The 20471-nt window shown below is 43.2% G+C and overlaps 1 protein-coding gene across 1 annotated transcript in view; it reads right to left on the bottom strand.

Moving 5' to 3' along the window:
* IL7R (interleukin 7 receptor) overlaps positions 1–19590 on the bottom strand; it is a 32890-nt gene extending 13300 nt beyond the window's left edge. The window contains exons 1-4 of the mRNA XM_054986652.1: positions 19581–19590; positions 5270–5414; positions 2996–3150; positions 975–1141 (exon numbers count right to left, since the gene is read on the bottom strand). Coding sequence (XP_054842627.1) covers positions 975–1141; positions 2996–3150; positions 5270–5414; positions 19581–19590 — 477 coding nt within the window. The remainder of the gene's footprint in view (positions 1–974; positions 1142–2995; positions 3151–5269; positions 5415–19580) is intronic.
* Between the last annotated feature and the right edge of the window lie 881 nt (positions 19591–20471).

Raw genomic sequence — 20471 nt, 5'->3', positions numbered from 1 at the left:
AACTCTTTCAACGCACTGAATGAACTCAGGAGAGGAGCGCAAAACAGCTTCTGCTGATAGCCGCGCTCAAAGCGGCTCTCTTGTTTACTCTCTCTCTTAAGTCTTAACCCCTTCCTCTCCAAATCACTTTGCTTATATTTTTCTCAGGAAGCCACCTTTTCACTCACAACTGTTTGCTTTTCCTCGCTAGGGGAAATATTATCAAGTTTCAAACAGAGCTCAGGCATTCCCCTGCCTCCGTTGCCAGGGGAATAGATTGTTGGCGCCTGAATGTCTAGCTTCCCAGTCCTATCATGATCACCCCGTTCAGCCCCAGTCCAGCCCCTCCTGACCGTTGGATCGTTTGCCATGGAAGACAACGATCCACCAGGTCCCGATTGTGCGAACGCCATTATCGTGGAGGTTTTTTATCATAATGCAGATCGTGCCCATCTTTACTCCAAAGTTCACTTAAGCACTCATGCGTCAGAGGCCGCTTAATCAGATGACTGCACCCAAACATGCCACAAGAAATCAGTCTTTAGGACATCGTGCTATGTCCATTTGGTTTTTGCAGCAACAGATGAACAAGACCACCCTTCTGGAACTGAGCAAATGTGAACCACTTTTAGATACAAGGGACCAAGCATTTAATACTATTGAATGTTTAAATATCTGACTTCAAATATCAAAGGTCGTCGAGACTTTGGATATATAATTGGCAACTAGCCAATCTCAGTAGCTGTATAATGGAGGATTTTTAGATGGATTTAAGAGGCCAACTGCATCTGATTTTAGGAGGACAAAGATTCCAAGGAGAGACTAAGTAGAGGGAAAGCGACAGAGAAATTAGTGGAAATCAGATACGATAACTTTATACAGTCCAGTGTACACTACACAGCCACTTCTTTTCATAGTATTCAGCTAAAGGACAAAAATTAAATGGATTTTTTTGCAAATAGTCATCCCGAATTGAAAGTGGGCCAAATGCTCACATTGTTATTCATGGTCCAGTTGTTGTTGTCAGGTCTGTAGGCTATTTCATACAGTAAGCAATCTTTTAGGTAAGTTTGTGATGAGAGTGGAATGGAGAATTGAACCAGATAAGCGTCCTCCTTTTCTTGGTATATAACGTTTAAGCCAAATGGTGCTTCAGGCTTAACTGGAAGAGACAATGTGAAAAAAAGGAAAAAAGATAATATATGTGCGTCATTTCATTACAAGGAATAAATCAGAATGAAGCACAGCTGTGCTTGTTGCCCCTCTGTGTTCTGCCTTCTTCTCAGTGAAGCATCAGCCCCTGTGGCCCCAGATCTAGAGCTAGGCATGAGGATAGGAGCGACCTTCCTGCTAGATGGCATGAGTTGTGCATTGAAGCACTGGAAGGGCTGAACATGGGCTGCAATGAGTACTCCATGGGTACCAAGCACATGTCATCAATCAATCAATCAATCAATCAATCAATCAATCAATCAATCAATCAATCAATCAATCAATCAATCAATCAATCAATCAGCCAGCCAGCCAGCCAGCCAGCCAGCCAGCCAGCCAGCCAGCCAGCCAGCCAGTCAAATCCATCCATCCATCCATCCATCCATTCAAATAGTTCTAAAATGGAGATATTTTTAACTTCTTAAAAATTACAAAAAGATAATCTCAAAATGGACCCATTCTGACTTTGAATTTAGGGGCAATGCATCTGGGGGAAAGCATAAAATATTGAAAATACAGGAGGAAATCCCATATGAGCCAAGTGTAGTGGTTAGACTCTCACTTTGTCTGGAAGCTGTTAAAATCCCACCTTTCTTTAAGGAGCTCAGGGAAGCATACGTAGATCACCTCTCTCCATGTTCTTAGCCTAGGATAGGCAGCTCCAGTGTGTGAAATTCTTGGAGACTTGGGGAGTAGAACCTGGAAAGTGTAGGGTTTTGGAGGGGGGAGGGATTTGAGTGGTGTAAAATGCCACAGAGTCCACCCTCCAAAGCAGCCATTTCCTCCAGGGGAACTGATCTCTGTCACCTGGAGACCAGCTGTAATTACAGGTGATCTCCAGGTTGCACCTGAAGGTTGGCAAGCCTATCTTCTCCTCACAACCTAAGGTCACCTAGAAAGCTTCATGACAAATAGGGATTTGAACTCAGGTCATCTTAATCCTGATCCAACACGCTAACCTTTGCACCAGAGTGGCTCTCAAAATTAGTGCCTTAAAATTAAGCTGACCAGATACACAAAGTGAGGGGGCTGGTGTACCTTGTGTACGGGAAAGGAAGGGTTTGAGGCAAGTGTATTTTGTCTTTTCATAGTGTGGCAGACTTGAGAAAAATGAGACCTGCCAACATTCTTTCCAACACACCTATGGAAGATATAGCTATCCAGGCCTCTGTTGCACTTACATTGCAACCCTGTGCAGAGTTAATCTAGTCTTAACCCATTGAAATCTCTGCTGTTGGCCTTGGTCAGTGGCCCAGTCATATAGACCCCTGGTGCCACCCTGTGTTCTATATGCCTGTAACACTGTGTGGGAGCAGATGTTGATCTCCCTCTGTCTCTACCCTGAGCAACAACTTGTTATGCACCAGTGTGGAGTAGTAGTTAGAACTTCAGTGTAGGACTTAAGAGACTAGTGTTCAAATCCCGACTCAGTCTGAAATTTTCGGGGTGACCTTAGGGCAGTCACTTTCGCTCAGCCTAACTTACCTCACAGTGTTGCTGAGAGGATAAAATGGAGGACGAGAGAACCATGTACTTGTAGAAAGATAAGATTTAAAAAATAATTAATAGATAAACAGACTACATTCAGTTCAGAGCCCTTATAATAATTTCTTCAGTAGTTTTGGAACTAGTAACTTCAAACTGGTCATAGATCTTTGGAGTCTGTAATTGTTTATGAAAATTTATAGCAGATGCCAGATTGCATTGTGATTATGAAGTGGCCATGAGCCCAGTTTTTGAACTGGTACCAATACAAAAAAAAATCACCGGCAGTTTTGAATAATGCACACACAATACAACTTACTGATCTCCGTGAGTTTCAGGTTCTGACAGCATTTATATTGCTGTTCTGTCAACACCAGGCAGACTTCAACAGAACCATAGATGGCAGTGTTCCGGACAGAACATTCGTGTTCCAGCTGGCTTTCCACTGAACATACTCTGAAGTCGTCCCCATAACTGCGGAGAATATTAATGTCAAAGTGAAATTCCTGAAAATTTAAGTGGACCAAAAAAATTTAAAAAGGAAGAAAACCAGAGTTCTGCACATTGTATGACTTTGTGTTTACTCAGAAGAAATAAGTCCTTCTGTCTTCAGTAGACCTTCTACCTCGATAAATGTGTTTAAAATGGTAGCCTAACAGTGAAATCCTACACAGTTACTTCAGTCTATGGGCTTAGACTGGAGTAACTCTGTTTAGGATTTCCCTGTAAATCCTGTAATGTGGATTAGATGGGTATTTTCAGTGGTTGAGGGTGGTGTTTCCCAAATGTTTTCTCTGTATAAGTGAAAGTCTTCTAGATAAAACATTGTGGCTAATTTTTTTTGACACTGTAAATTCTGATTTGCGTGCAGAGGGTTAAATAGTATAATGCCAGCACTTCTTACACTTCATCACAATGATGTAAAATTGTATGGGAACCTTGAAAACATCAGGAGGAACTTTTCTTTTGCACCTGCTTTTACTGGTACATTCACTCCAAATATCTCTTATTCTTCCAAGTCACATGGGCTTCTCGTTTGTCTAGGTTTTTAAAATGAGATCCCTACTTTCCAATTTCTACTCCTATCTTGTGACAACACATTGTATGCGATGGAAGTCCAGCCTAGCATTGCACATCTCACTATTGTCAGGTGCTGTGCTAATGAAATGATCTCTGTGAATCATGTTGATTTTTATCATTTGAATATGCTGAACTGATTCCCCCCCCAGAAAACTATATTTGGGGCCCAAAGGGTTAGAAATGTCATTTGCATGTGGCAAACCAACAGGCTAACAAAAGTGCAGCTGTGCCAGAGCTGCTAACATTCAATTGACTCTTCTCTGTTTTCTTTTCTTCTTCCATCTAATGGTAGTTTCCAGCAGAAAAAAACGCGACCTTTATTGTATTGAGTGAAATACAGGTGATGTGTGTCTTCTGGAATCACAAGCCTTGTTAGTAGGCGGTGTCAATGCCATTTTCTGTAATCAGAAGTATCAATTGATGATATTTTTGGGACTGTATCACTTTAGGCAAGGGATGGGGAATACGGGGTAAATGTTGAGTGAAAAAGTTCCCTCCACATTTTATTTGGGAGGACACTTTCCTCCCAAAGAGTTGGCAACTCTCTAAAAGAAAGCGTCTCAGAGGAAAGAGTTCAGTTTATATATTTCCACAATGTGTACTTTGCGCAGAGAGTCCTTTCTCCCACCATGGCTGAGAATTCAAATATGGAAACATTTCCCCATCACTCCCATCAGTCTGAAGTGGTACAGTGTAGGTTTGGACTCAGAAGGACTAAGTTCAAAGACAAGGCGTTATATTTGAAGAGTAGTTTTAGTAGGTCCTTTATATAAAGCATGATATCAGCTTTACAGGCATACAAACTAAAAAAAAGTCTCAGCTTTCAATGACCACTCTTGACTTCCCACTGGATGCCCTTCAAATCAACGTAATTTAAATTTGGCTCAATTCCACATTAGAAATGGCTCTTCTCTCTATTGGGTTGCCCAGGTATCACTGAGATCATGTGGCATGCAGCAGCGTCCCTTGCCAAGAGTCCTGCTTGCTGCCCCCCCCCCCACATCATTTCCCAAATTTGGTAAGAAAGGCTGTCACAAATCCTTGGTATTCAGAAAATCTCCAGTTTTAGATATTGCCGGAGGCAAGAATAACAACACCCAGGGCTGCCAGGACCCATGGGAGCGACATTTCCCATAAGCAAGTGATGTGACAAGCAGCAGACATTTTCCAGGTGCAGAATAAATGATACTGAAAATATGCAGAACAAGTCTTGCTCACGATTTGCCATGGAAAAGTGACTGGTACGTTTGTAATGAATGGAGAGAGAGGGTGTTTTCAAACTGCCCCTCTGCTCTCAAAAATAGTACTTCTACATTCATTCTGTGTATATCCTAAGAGCACTTCTGTCTGTGTTCATCAGGCATGCCTGATCTCTGCCATTATTTCCTTCTGGAGACAGAAATGTAGAAGGGGAAGACTTTCTATTTCTGTGTCTCTCAGTTATTACACTCTTTTAACAAAGTCATCATCCCAGCAAAGAAATTTTGTTTTAATGCTTGGGAGACGTTCTTACCGTACAGCAAAATGAATAGGAGTCTCATTCAGGTACAGCTCCACTGTTGAGACGTGGCAGATTATTTTAACGTCACCCCATAGATAGTCTGCAAATCGACTGAAACACTCAAAGGTGGTGTCTGTTTCACAATCAGCACAAATTTCTAAGAAAAAAGGAAAATAACATTAACACTCAGATTTGAAGGGCAGGCTTGAAGTTCTATGTAGTTTTTTAAAAAAATCTAACCCCCAGGAGCTTGAGGCAGCATACTTTGGCTGATTCCACACACGTTGGATAATGCACTTCCAATCCTCTTTAGAGATCATTTGGAACTGAATTTTTCATGTGTGAAACAAAAAATCCACTTCCAAACGATTGCTAAAGTGCATTGAAAGTGCATTATCCAATGTGTGCGGAATCAGCCGTTGTCTCTCCCACTCTCACAACAACCCAGTGAGGTATGTTAGGGTAGGAGAGAGTCAATGCTCCCAGGTCATCCACTAAGCTTCCAGGCAAAGTGAGTCTCTAACCACTACGCTTGGCTCATATGCAATTGCCTCCTATATTTTCAATAGTTCATGCTTTCCCCCAGCTGCATTGCCCTTAAATTCGAAGTCAGACAGGGCCCGTTTTGAGTTTATCTTTTTGTAATTTTTAAGACGTGAAACATATCCCCATTTTAGAACTATTTGAAAAATAACCCTAGTGCGGTCCAATGAGTGCTTACTTAGCGCAAGGGAAATAGGCCGCAGCTAGGAAACCTGTCTTTCAGACCTGGAGATCTGGGTTATATAAATCCAAACTATGAAAAATGGTACAATACACAGGAGGATGATTCAATAAGGGATAGTAGGCAGGCAATAGCAAAACACCTATTAGTCTCTTGCCTTGAAAATCCCACCCACGGTCACCATAAGTGATGGCACTCTCTACCACCCTTATCTGAATGCCAGTTCAATGTCTTCTACCATTGTAATCCTCTTTTCAGTATATCTCAAACCTTAATCAGTTTTGTTGCCTTAGACATTTTTTTTAGATTTTTTTGTTGTTGCTTGTATAGTTTTCCAGTTCTTCAGTCCTAGCACAGTGATGTATTAGAGATCTGTGTAGTATGACTGAACGGGCTTTTCATATTTTGTAATCCACCTTGAATCTCAGTGAGAAAGCTGGGCTGTAAATGAACAATCATTCAGCTAGCAAAAACCACACTAGACACAATCCAGGCAGTCAGAGAAAGATAAGCATTTTGCTTGCAAAAGGCATATAGGCAGGCAACACTGCTAATGGGGGGGGGGAGAGAAGGGGTTTAAACTCCCTCCCCCACTGTTGCCACAATATAAATCCCTATCCTTTGGTCTTCCAGTAGAAGAAAAATTGTGCATGAATAAAGACTGCTGGGATGCGGTGGGGACAAGTTTTAAACATGGTTGGAGTGTACAGGCCAAGTGGACTATTCCCTGCTCCTTCCTGCACTTTGCCTTGCTCCATTTCTTTCAGTATTTCTGTCCCTATGAAGCTCATTCTTATGAATGGAGACTCACTGGGAAACAACCCTTCAAGCTTGGGAATACAGCAAGGTAAGATACTCAATGTGCAGGTTTTAGTTCCCCCCACTTATTACCTTCATTTTTGCAAAAACAAAACAGAAGACCTCCCACTTCCTGCTTTAGACATGAATGGGTATGAACCTGTCAATTTTCAGTTCTTTGTTTTGTTTTTAATTTTTGATGAGCCTCCTTCATCAGTAAAATGACACACGCTGTTCTGTCTAAATATAGTGTGTGTGTTATGTGCCATCAAGTTGCCGCCGACCTAAGGTGGCCCTATGAATGAAAGACCTTCAAAATGTCCTATAATTAACAGACTTGCTCAGATCTTGCAAGCTGGAGGAAGTGGCTTCTTTTATTGAGTCAAGCCATCTCGTTTTGGGTCTTTCTTTTTTCCTTCTGGCATCCAATTTTCCTAGCATTATTGACTTTTCCAGATAGTCTTGTCTTCTCATGATATGACCAAAGTACAATAGCCTCAGTTTTGTCATTTTAGCTTCTAAGGAGAATTCAAGCTTGATATGATGTAGAACCCACTTATTTATCTTTTTGGCTGTCCATGGTATCCACAAAACTCTCCTCCTGTGCCACATTTCAAAGGAATCAGTTTTCTTTCTGTTACCTTTCTTCATTGTCCAACTTTCACATCCATACATAGTAATGGGGAATACCATAGTTTGGACTATTGGTCCTCAGAGAGACATCCTTATCTTTACAGATCTTTTCTAGTTCCCTTGTGGCTGCTCTTCCAAGTGGCATTCTGATTTCTTGGTTGCAATCTCCTTTTTGGTTGATGTTTGAGCCAAAGAATAGAAAATATTAAACAATTTCAATTTCCTCATTGTCAACTTTAAAATTGTGCAATTCATCAGTAGTCATTAATTTTTAAGTATTCTTGATATTCAGCTGTAATCCTGCTTTGGCGCTTTCTCCTTTAAACTTCCTTAGTAGTCGTTTCAACTCTTCACTATTTTCTGCCCGTAACGTGGTGTCAGCTGCATATCTCAAATTGTTAATGTTCCTCCCCCCAGTTTTCACTCCACTTTCTTATTGGTCTAATCCAGCTTTCTTTATGATATACTCTGCACAGAGGTTGAACAGGCAGGGAGATAATATACATCCTTCTTTGACGTCTTTGCTAATTGGAAACCATTCTGTTCCCCCTTTTCTGTCCTAAAAACAGTAGCCTCTCGTCCAGAGTACAGGTTGCGCATCAAAACCATCAGATGTTGCGGCACCCCCATTTCTTTTAACACCACCCATAGCTTTTCATGATCCATTACATATAAAATCCGTTCAGCATGCATATACAACACAAACTAGTCTAGAAAACCGCTGCGGAAAGGAGAACAGTTGTGGCTCAGTAGCAGAGCGTCGGCCCAGCATGCAGAAAGTCCCCGGTTCAACCCCTGGCATCTCCATCTAAAAGGATCAGATAGTACCTGAGATCACCTGAGACCCTGGAGAACATTGCCAGTCTGCAATGCCGTGACTGATCTCGACAGACCAATGGTCTGACTCCCTATAAGGCAGGTTCACGTGGAAAATACTGACGAAAAGAATATAAATGCAAAGATAAATGGAATAGGAGATATTTGCTCATCCCTTATAATGAGCAATGAAGGCTCTTAATGGCCATTTTAGCGGGTTGCCTTCAGGTACCAAGAAAGTAGAGGTGTTAATTCTCTGTATAAGAGGGAGTTCAGTTTAAGAAGAAACTTTTTCGAGGACAGAACTTTTTAATGACTCATTCTAATTTCACTCAGTTTCATCTACATGTTACCTAGAATGATTATACAGCATTGTTGCAAACTCTATGAACCACAAGTTTACCAGTCAGCCATCTCAATGCATCAGCCAAAGGGCATCAATTCCTCCTTGGGACAATGTTTATACGCAGGGCTTTTTTTTCTGGGAAGAGGTGGTGGAACTCAGTGGGTTGCCAGCACAAGGGGTGACTCCTGGTGGGATGTGGTGCCCCTGGTACCACATGTGCAAAGTGCATGCACGTTCCCAGGACTGCACAATGATGTCACTTTGGGTCAGCTGGAACAAGGGGTGGTTTTTAAAGTTTAAATCGCCCTCCATGAAAATGGTCACATGGCCGGTGGCCCCGTCCCCTGATCTCCAGACAGAGGGGAGTTTAGATTGCCCTCCACGCCACAATCTAAACTCCCCTCTGTCTGGAGATCAGGGGGTGGGGGCCACCAGCCATGTGACCATTTTCAAGAGGTGCCAGAACTCCGTTCCACCTGAAAAAAGCCCTGTTTATATGCATCAGAGAGGTGTTACAGGGAAGAGTTTATAGACCTGCATGCAAATAATTTCTTGTGTGAGTCTCCCTCACTCTGCTCAGAGCTGTGAACCAAACAAGAAGGTTCCATTAAAGCCTGTTCAATTCATTTTCAACATTGGTTTAGTACAGAGCAGCGGAGCTGTTTTTAGGACTCATAGGGGTGACTTGAAAGTAGCACTTGTTTTGGATGATGAACGGTCACTTCTGTCAATTCCCCCTTCTACTGTGGACCCCCACTTTGGCCTCCTACATGTTCTTCTAGATCTGCTGCCCCCTCCACAAACCTACAAGGTGCATAATGAGTTACAGCAGGAGGGGGAAGTGGAAAAGTCCCCCAGCCCCACCTCCAGTCCACAGGCAAACCTCATTGGATCAACAATAAAACAATTCATTAAAAACAGAGGCATAAGAACAGTATGCAACAATGTTCAGTAGTCTTATATACCTAAAAAGCAGCCTTCAGGCTATATGGAACCCCTCAGTCAAAAGCTTGGGAAAAAGCTTGTGGGGATAACATACTTTGTAAACCGCTCTGAGTGGGTGTTAAGTCATCCTAAAGGGTGGTATATAAATGGAATGTTTTTGTTGTTGTTGTTAAAAATGTTTTGACTTAGCACCTAGGATAGTGAAGTAGGCACTAGGTGAGCCTAATGTGGGAAGGTATTCAAAAGGTGAGGTGCCACAAAGCCCTTTCAAGTTGCTGCCTGCCTCACATCTGCAGGGCTTCAGAATAGGCGCTCTTAGAAAGATAATTTTCATCAATAAATGACTGCAACGTAAAGGACAAGTTGCTTGTGTGAACTGGTCAGCTTAGATCGAGGGTTTCCAACCAGTCATTGAGTGAGCAGGAGCTTGCCGTCTCCCCAGCAGCGGCTCATGCGTATGGAAAGGGGGAGCCAGCCAGGTGTGCCCTGGCCTCACGAGCTGTGGGGTGGTGGTGGTGGTATCTCCCCTCTCATCATTGCCAAACAGCCAAGGAAGCAACGACACACCTGGCCTACAAGGGTTCAGAATCTGACACATTTTAGACTGTGGCTTTCAGGGATACTTTAAAATCAGTTTTTCTTGTGGGCAAACATGAAGTAAACACAAGATTCCATCTGATGTTTTTGTTTCTTTAAAACCCCGGTTTCTAATAACAATTCACATTGGAAAAGCTAGAAAATATCTGAATTAAGAGAATATAAATTAGACTTCTTTGTAATCAAAATTTTGATAGAATAACTTGATCAACTTCTTCCTTCTCCCCATTTCTTTAAAGTTCTAAAATTAAATATCGACACCTCCCGATACAGGTAATGTATTTCTGTATTGGTTATCTGTAGTATCCGAGGGCCAACATACCTAATAAACAGCATTCTTTCTAAGCCTGAATTTTGTTCAACCTTGGGGCCCTACATGATCCTCCTTTGGAGCCCCTTCAGCTCTGGCACCCTAGGCATTTGTCTAGGTATGCCTACTGGATGGGCCATCATGTGGAAAAATGGTCCATGAGGGCTTGCCAACCCAAATAATTGATGCATGAATCAGCAGGAATATCCCCTCCCAGGCAATCGTGTTTGATGATGTAAAATCTCAGCTATGCCTGGAACTCCACCTAGGGCCTTCTGGTAGCTAGCCCCTCATGAGACATGAACTGATGACACTGGATATGATATACCAGTGTTATGCCTTTCCCTGCAGTCCCTCTCTGCCTTGGTATATTTGGCTGGTTTTGATGCCATGGATGCTAAAGGATTCCTATGATTATGAGCTATCTGTCAAGCTAGATGTGTGGTTAGGAGACTCCTCCAGAGTAAGGAGTTTGCGGGTAGTTCATGGGAGAGGAATGGGCCTACATCAGCATATGCTAAATGGCTGCTTTACAGGAGCATCTTTGGCATGCTGCACCGTGATTGGAGGGTGTGGGTGGGATGGCTATGGACTCCATTACAATTGGTATGCCAACCATACCTTGGAGGTGGAATTTTTTTCCTGTGTGTTTCCTTCTGGACAGCAAACATTGGGTAATGTCTAGTGGGCGTGGCACCTTTGGTAGTTTAAGGTTGGACTTCATATGGCCAGCAAGTTCGGATAAAAGCAGTGCAGTCCTATGCAGAGTTATTCGAGTCCAAGTCCATTGCTTTCAATGGGCTTAGGCCAGAATAATTGCATAGGATTCTTTTAGTTGGGTAGCTTTGCTGGTCTGCAGGATTTGAGTCCAGTGGCACCTCAGAGACCAACAACATTTTCAGAGTGTACGCTTTCGAGAGTCAGAGCGCCTTGCATCTGACTCTGAAGGGAGCTCTGACTCTTGAAAGCTTACACCCTGAAAATGTTGTTGGATTGCACTGCAAGTCATGTAAAAAGGTGCCTAGGCCACTGCTATGGCACGGAGACTCACCAAAGTCCCAAACTCCGTATCATCTTTGCCTTAGTCCAGGAGAGAGGTGGCAGTTATAGTGGGCACATGTTAACTTCTGCCACCCTTACCCAGGCAGATCTTCTTTGGACCAGGAGCAGTAGGTGCAAACCAGCGGGGCTTCTATTTGTGCATCTGGATATAGTCCAGCCGCAGTGCATTGTTTTCAATGGGATGGGCAGGAGTACATCTAATCCACATTCTAACACAGCCAGTCTTGCATAGCTACTTGTGAACTGGGCTGGATCAGGGCCAGGGTGCGATTCACCGATGTATTGGGTGTTCATGCACTATGCCCTTAGGTTTGTTTTAAGCTATGAAATCTTTTTCAGTGCTGTGGTTGCTAACTTTCTTATCCCCGACCTTCAAGACTGAGTGGGAGATGTCACTCATGTGGCAGAAAGTTTATATGTGGGATGACTGATACCCTCTTCCCTGTTGTAGTAATTACTTCCACATTCATTTCCTCCCAAGTCGATTTCTTCATCCTTAAATCCAATTGCCTTCCTTCATCCAGCTGATTTAACCTATTTTCACAGAGCGAGCAAAAAAAAAAAAGGGTGACTAGATCCAGCTCATTGATTGATGTAAAGTTACCCAGTGAAGGGTAAACTGTTTGGAAAGAGCTGGCAATTGTTCTGTCTTTTTAAAAAAAAATTTATTAGGTGAGAATATTAATACATACAACTTTCAAATAACATCTCAATATCATTTCCCCCCACCCTTTCCCTCCCCCCTTTTTCAGGACTTCCAACAGCTTTCCAACCCTATATCTTAATCTATTCCTAATCTATCCCCTTTTTCTATAACTTTTTCTGTCTTGTGTATTATTTTCCTCTTGTAGATGGACCGTTCTATTGTTTTTATGTGTTTTATAGTACTTGTTGCTTTGTTAGCTGCCTGGACACTAAGGAGAAAAGGTGACATAAATATTTTAACTAAATAAATAAGTGGCATATTGGGGATTTGAACCCACATTTCTTGTTATACCACACCATCTCTCTTTTAATACCCTTTTGAATCCTCCTCTAATAGATTTTTAAAAAAATAGTTCTTTAAAAAAACTATTCTATCAATGAACAGACTGATACAGGTCCTTGGCAAGAAAAAGAAATTATTTTATTTATTTTATTTATATCATATTTGTATTCCGCCCTCCCCGCAAACAGGCTCAGGGCTGATAACAACCTTAAAATCATTTAAAAACGTTCCATATTAAAACATTAAAACATCTTATAAAAATAGCAGCACTCTTTGCCTGGCGACAGCAATACAACTATTAACGAACAATTTAGCTCTTTGCCATTCTCAATCTCAGGTAAATACACCCTTCATTTCCTTACTAGATTTACCTCTTGACAGATGCCCCATTTTATCCTTATGGAACCCAGTGAGAAAGGTTAAAAGCTTATATTATGTTTTTACCCAATGTGTTCATGGCTGGCAAAATCTGAACACAAATAATCCTGGACATGGTCTGATGTTGCTGACTGTGCCACACTGGATCCCCTTCACGTTTGCCAGAAACAAACATTGATCTATCAGCCATTCAAAGCTTGGCAAAATCGATACTCTGGATGAAAGAGAGGGCCAAGGGCATCCAATTATTGTTAGGGTGAGCAAGTACAAAAGAAGGCAGACAGACAGACATGCTCTTAATATCTGTACAGAAGGCGGCATTTTGGCAGGTGTCAGGCAGAAATAAAAGCAGCAGCTCTAAATGACATTTTCTGAATAACTATTAATAACGCACTCATTCACTTGCTTGAACAGGGAAGGAGCTGTTGTAGCACAGTAGTAAAGCATTTGCTGTGTCTGCAGAAGATTCCAGATTCAATCCCTAACATATCCAGTTAAAAGGATCAGATAGAAGAGCAGGATTTGAGTCCAGTGGCTCCTTAGAGACCAACAAGATTTTCAGAGTGGAAGCTTTTGAGAAGCAGAGCTCCCTTCTTCAGATACAATGAATGGAGATCCCTGAGGCCTAACAAAATTTACCTCAGGAAATTACCTCCACAAGGAGGAGTGGAGGTCCCTGAGCCCTAAGGAAATTTACCTCAGGGATCTCCACGTCATCCCCCAGCCTAAACCCTCAAGCTGTTACACTGATTTGAGTCCAGTGGCACCTCAAGGCCAAGCTACAAGTGACGAATGACACTTGAACAGCAAGTGTATTTCTCCCTGTTCACTTGCCCTCCACTCAATCCACTTGCTGTTCAAGTGTCAATCGTCACTTGTAGCTTGGCCCTTAGAGACCAACAAGCTTTTCAGAGTGCAAGCTTTCAAGAGTCAGAGCTCCTTTCTTCAGAAACCAAAAGGAAGAGATGTGAAAGACTTTGACCTGAGACTCTGAAGAACTGCTGACCTTGATAGACCAATGGTCTATCTCAGTGTAAGGCAAGTTTGTGGATTTGTGTGATAATTCAAACATACCTGTTTTGCTTACAATCAAAAGGGGTTAGTTGGGAATGACCTAGGGCAAATTCAAATAATCAGGTTGGCTCCCGCTAGCTATTGATCATAGACATGGTGTTTCGTCACATTTTTATTTGGTGTTATTAATTATTTCAGCTAGCAATAGAGTCATCTATGAATGCTTAAATATGAAGCCTTGAGCATAGGTCTTCCTTTGCATTCATTTGTTGGCCAAATTCAACAGCACCCTATCAAGGACAAAGCAAGTTTACACCATTACATGAAAATTGCCTAACATGGAATCAAACCATCAGTCTGTCAAGGTTAGTATTGTCTACTCTGACTGGTAACAGCTCTCCAGCATCTCAGGTAGAGGTCTTTTACAACACCTCTGACTTAATCCTTTTAACTGGAAATGCTGGGGATAGAACCTGGGACCATATATATGCCAGGCAGATGCTTTAACACTGAGCCACTCCATCTTAGGAAGAAAGTGATGATTTCCTTTAAGGTTTTACTCAAAGTGTCTTGGGAGTGTCTTTTGGGAATTCTAGTTTGAACTGCTGTATCTGACCACATGGAAATTTGGTGCACACACAAAAATGCTGTATTATAATCTACCATACAATATATTGATAAGTATAGATGACAGGATTGCTTCCTAGCCTTTCTGTCACAAAATACAATACAGACAAATTTCCGGGTGAGAATATAGCGAAACTGCTCCTTTAAATGCAGCTGCCTGATGCCCATTCAAACTATAGTTCCATCTAGAGCACTGTCTGATTGGCAGCTCTCCAGGGACTCATATAGAGAAAGGTTGTCCCTAGAGCTTGGATGCCGCTTAAACAGAGATATCAGGGAGTGAATTTGGGGCTTTCTGCATGCAAAGCAGATGCTCAGCCTGAACAAACCTATTACTGCTGCAGGCTGGAAGTGTGTCTTTCAAAATTACTCCAGGCTTTAGAGGGGGAAAATATATGTGAAATGACTCACCACAACCTATCGGTACCCCAGAGCCACTCTCTGCAACCACGGCAGGAAGAAGAATAAAAAAGTAAGTACAAAGCACTGAGCTTGTCTCTGCCATCCTGGGTTCCTATTCCATCCTGTACATATGAGTGTGTCTGCAAGTCAGAGATAGAGGCAGAGAAAGAGAAGCTTGGCTTGCTATTTTATAACCTCGCTCTGCAGAGAACTCTTTGATAAGGCAACCACAGGCAGGGGCGAGTGTCAAAACAATGACAAGTGGGCACAGAATGAAACAGGAAGCCTGGGAAAGAATGTACTTGCTGAGAGAGGTGAGATGAAAAGATTAGCCAACCTTAGACACGCATCTGCACCTCTCCCTGTTCTGTACTGCAGGATTATTCCAAAGGCAGAAGTGCCATTTGTGTGTGTGTGTGGCAGGCGGTGGAAGGGGGGAAAGGCTGACATTCACCGATGAGAACTGTAGCAAAGCTCTAACACCTGCTCTTACAGCCATCTGAGGTTCAATTGCAAAAAAAGAAACGATTGTGCAGTTTTCATTCTACCTTTTCATTCTACCACAATGTGGGAGCTTTTGAGGAATAGGTTTCAGGTAGCAACGAGGCGTAGAAAGGAACCGCACAAGAGCTGTTTTTTTGCCGTTTAGCCATGAATGCCTCCAAGAGCAGGCATCGAATCCTTGCTACGATTCTCAGCTGCTTAGGGGGCACCGATGTCCTCCACAATGAATACATGGAGTCTTTGGAAGATTTGTAGCCTGTGGAAGCAGGTGGAAATGGGTTTGCTGGGCATATCACAGGGAATTTGCTCTCCAGGTGAACTTTCCACCACAGATGGGCAAGCAAAGCCCTGGATCAGTTTGTCACATTATCAGCCTCACCACTTTGTTTCATTTCTTACATTCTACAACAAGCAGCAGCTGTTACACCTGCACAGTAGGGGGAAATTAATATTTTAAAAAATTTTCAGTCTTTGTGCACTCATGGTAGAATGCATCGTTTCAATGGACACACAGCCTGCTTTTTGAACCTATGCGCTCCAGCCTTCTTCTGCCATGTCTTGGTTCTGCCTAGCAACAACCACGTGGGGGCACCCACGAGGAGAAACAAGCTGAGATATTTCTGCAAAGGGATTCTTCATGCAATATGCTATATGCAACTATCACTAACCATTTTTTAAGGAAGGAAACATGGTGGAAAGTGCTGTCATGTTGTGCCTAATTTATGGCAACCTCTAGGTTTTTCAAGGAAAGCAACATTCAGAGGTGGTCTGCCGTTTCCTGCCTCTGTGTAGCAACTCTAGACTTCCTTGGTGGTTTCCCATCCAAATACTAACCAGGGCTGGTTCTGCTTAGCTTCCAAGATCAGGCTAACCTGGGCCATCCAGGTGTACAAAATCCAATTAAACAGGAGTCCAGTAGCAGCTCAGACTAACAAGATTTATTTCAACTTTTAAGAATCATCATCATCATCATCATCATCATCATTTCATTTATAGTCCACCTTTCTCACTGAGATCCAGGGCAGATTACACAGCACAAGTGAGATACAATATAATCAACAGCTAGGACATTCACTGAGCAAGTACCATAAAGAACAACAGAATATTCATTGAACAGATACCATAAGGTATGGTAGCAGGAAATTTGAAAACAAGCATAAAGTCAAGCATAGAGATGAAATCTTCTGAGACAACACAAAACTAATTTACATGGCATGTTAAGCAGCATGGAAAACTCTCTAATGGTGCTTATCTGCATCAACAGACAGTACCCAATAGAGTAGCATATAGTCCGTGTCCCTACCAAAGCATCTCTTTGAGCTATTTCTTATGACATAGCCCTATATTAACTTACATGAGTGCCACATCCATACATTTTGTTCATCTTTAAGGTGCCACCGGGCTTCTGTTGAATCTGGCTGCAACAGACAAACACAGTCACCCCTCTAGACTTACTGTTCACAAGGTGTTTCCACAGTCTTTGTCCACCTGCAGCTCAGCACTTCAGTCCTCGACGTCTGTCATGCCACGAACCAACCAACCTCAGGCAACAGGTGCAGATAGACTTCTCTGCTTGCTTGGGCCCCTTGATTGGAGAGGTTCTGTTTGTCGCTCACATTCAATAGCTAAAGCAGCAATGAGCTGGGTTGCCAATCTCCAGGTGGGGCCTGGAAAGCTCCCAGAATTAGAACTGCTTTCCAGACTACAGATGTCGGTTCCCCGGGAGAAAATGGCTGCTTTGGAGGGTGGACTCTATGGTGTTCTACCTCTCTGAGGTTCCTCACTTCCCTAAACTTTAACCCTCCCATGGCTCTACTCCCAAATCTCCAGGAATTTCCCAACTTGGAGTTGGCAACTCTAATCAGGGTGACCAAATCAGTCAAATTCAAAAGGGATGAAAGTTTACAAATAAGAAAGAACATCTGCTCCAAATTGCTTCTCCTAGTATGAGAATTGGCTTTCCTCGCTGGTATCAGCTTGGTGTTGCTGAAGTTCAGTTTCAGCTGGTTCGCTCTTGTCCACATACACATGAAGCTGCCTTTAAGTGAATCAGGTCCTTTACCCATCACTTCTTTGTAGGGTTGCCAGATCACAAACCAGAGACTTGCCTGTGCCTAAGTACAACCCTAAACAAAGAGTCTCTCTACACAAGACATCTGGCATGTGTTCTTCAAGTGTCGGGTGATGCAATGCTTCCTGGGAACTGTAGTTTTTAAAAAGTCACTTGGGATCACTGTGGATAAGAAGCTTGAAATTCCACTCAGAGTGCCGAGGGTGGGGGAGGAGAGAATTGCAAAGTTCCTCTCCCCCAGCGATCTTGCGCTGCTTTGTCTTTGAAAACTTTTATTTTATGACGTGGTAGATTCCACCCAGTGTGTGTGTGTGTGTGTGGGGGGGGAGACTAAAGGCTTGCGCCCATAAACTACACCAGAAAAATGCTTCTAACCTAATTTTGCTTGTATTTTCAACCTTCCTCTCCCCAGCAACTCTTTTAAAACTACAGTTCCCAGGAAACATTGCCTCACTCGACACTTGAAGAACACGTGCCAGATGTCTTGTGTGGAGAGACTCAGAGTTACACCCTTTTAAGTGCATTCAAATCAGTCTCTTTTGCAGGGTGTAACTCTGCTTAAGACGGCACCATGTACCTCTTTATTCCTTAGGATGTTGCTGATGTTTCTATTGCATGTTTTCTGCCTGGTTCCTGTTGTCCACCATCCAGGGATATGGCAAGATGGAGCAGCTGCCAGGCCCTGTGGCTTCTGGTGGGGCCCACTGCTGCTGACTCACACATCTCCTTTGATGCCTGCACCCACACCCTTCTACTGCCTGTTTGTGAGTGCTTTGTCACCTCTGCTTCCAGCTGCATATGCTGCCTAGCACTGCTGGAGAAGGGCATGTGAGTAGTCCACAAAGCATCAGCATGCCTTGGTGGCCATGGCAGTGGCACGTCTAGCTGCACCCACTACCCAACACCATCAGGGAAAGAATGTGCAGGCAGCCATGAGTGCTGCTGGTACAAGATCTTGTAAGTGGGCACAGGCAGGTGGGGGCATGTAGGTAGGAGGGCAAGAAGGGGAGGCTAGAAATGGGCATGGGGGAGCTGAACATTCTCTGCCCAAGCCCCCCAAAACCTGGAATCAGCCCCGCACCATGTTACCTTTCCTCTGTGTGGCACACCTGGAGTTTACTTATAAAAGGAAGGGGTGAAGTAGGATAAATGAACAGAAGATGCCGTAGCTGTCACATCTGCCCAGTCCTAAGCATGGTTATTCAGAAGAAATCCTTTTGAGTTTAACGACAATTAGTCATAGACATGTATATAGGATTGCATCGTTAAAGGTATACCACAGACCTGGCAACCATACAACAGGGACTTTCTATTCTCTTTCGCTGCCATACTGTGGACTTTGGTGTGGTATGCTGCTAAAAACAGAAGTGGAATCTCCCTTCACACAAATGCCTCTGGGCAGAAGAGGAATAGAGAGATAAAAGCCACCCGTGTCCACTGCATTCGCCCCAAATGTCCTCTATGCCTCTGCAAATCTAGGCTCTGGGGAAAGGGATGTTCTGTAGGGTTGTAGGATACACTATCCAGTCTGGTTGCAGGCCTGGTTTATTTATTTAAAACCATTCATTAACCACCTTTCCTCCAAAGATGCTCAAGATGGCTCACAATGTAAAATACAAACAACACAAGTATATATTTTTAAAAGTAGTTAAAACACAGTTAAAATACATTAAAAAGCTGTTATAAATAAAACAGTCTTCAGCTGTCTCCTGAAGACAGAGAGTGAGAGGGGCAGGTGCATCTCCCTGGGGAGATTTTTCTACCGTCGTGGGACTGTACCCACCAACCGAGCTTCTTTGACGGATGGGACTTAAGATCTCCCTGTGATCTTAAGTCCCAGGCAGCAACACATGGGAGAAGACAGGCCTTCAGATATCCTGGTCCCAAGCCATCTCGGGCTTTAAAAGATAGAACCACCCCCTTGAATTGGGCTCAGGAGTGGAGCGGTAGCCAGTGTAGTTGCTATAATATTAGGATCCCATGTTACTGATTGCTGGCCTTGACTGGCACAGCATTCTGCACTAAATGCAGAATATGGGACTGAAATGACCTGTTGGATGACTTGCACCAGGAGGTGGACAGGGGGATGTCTCAACGGCTTTCAGTACCATCCGTCATGATATCCTTCTGGTCTGCTTCTTGGGTTAAGAGTTTTGCAGTGGTTTTGGTCCTACTTGGAAGGTATGCTTCAGAAAGTGGTGTTGAGGAAACTGCTGCTTAGCCCCTTGGCCACTGGAAAATGGGCCCCTACAACCTTCTATCTTGTCCCCTGTGCTTTTCAGCATCTGCAGGAAGCTGCTGGGTGAAGTCAACCAAAGATCTGGGATGGATTGTCACCAGTGTGCAGGTGACAATCAGGTGTATCTCATGCTTCCAATAGATCCAAGAAGGTTGTGGAAACTTTGAATAGATGCCTGGAGACCGTTCTGGGATGAATGAAAGCCAATAAACTGAAGCTTAATCCCAAAGAGATGGTGGTGCTGTCCGTGGCTGGAAGAACTGACGTGGGATTTGAAGTGTCTCCTATTCTGGATGGGACTCCATTCCCTCTAAAAGACAGTCTGGGGGTGCTGCTGGGCCTCCTGTTGGATAATGTGGTGGCAGTGGTGGGCAAGGGTGACTTCCAGCACCGCTGGCTGATGATCGAGCTCCAGTCTTTCCTGAGTAAAAAATTGCCACTGTGGTACATGCCCTGGTAAGATCTAGATTAGATTACTGTAATGTACTCTGTGGGGCTGCTCTTGAAGAGTATCTGAAAACTACAGTTGCTAGAAAATGCTAAAGTAAGAATGCTGTCTGGATAGGCTGTAGGGACTGCTTTGGAAGGTAGACTTTGGCATTATAACCACATACTGTAGGTACCTTCCATCCCTAAAACCTTCCAGCCTCAGGCTCTACCCTCAACATTTTCAGGATTTCTCCAACCTCAAGTTGACAACCCTAACTTAAAACCTGGGCATGGCAAGAGGCATGAATGTCTTGGCTAGGGTTGCCAGGCC

This window comes from Eublepharis macularius, chromosome 8 (genome assembly GCF_028583425.1).
Source record: "Eublepharis macularius isolate TG4126 chromosome 8, MPM_Emac_v1.0, whole genome shotgun sequence".
Taxonomy (NCBI): domain Eukaryota; kingdom Metazoa; phylum Chordata; class Lepidosauria; order Squamata; family Eublepharidae; genus Eublepharis; species Eublepharis macularius.
The sequence above is the reverse complement of the archived record's forward strand: the minus strand, read 5'-3'. Positions and strand labels throughout refer to the sequence as shown.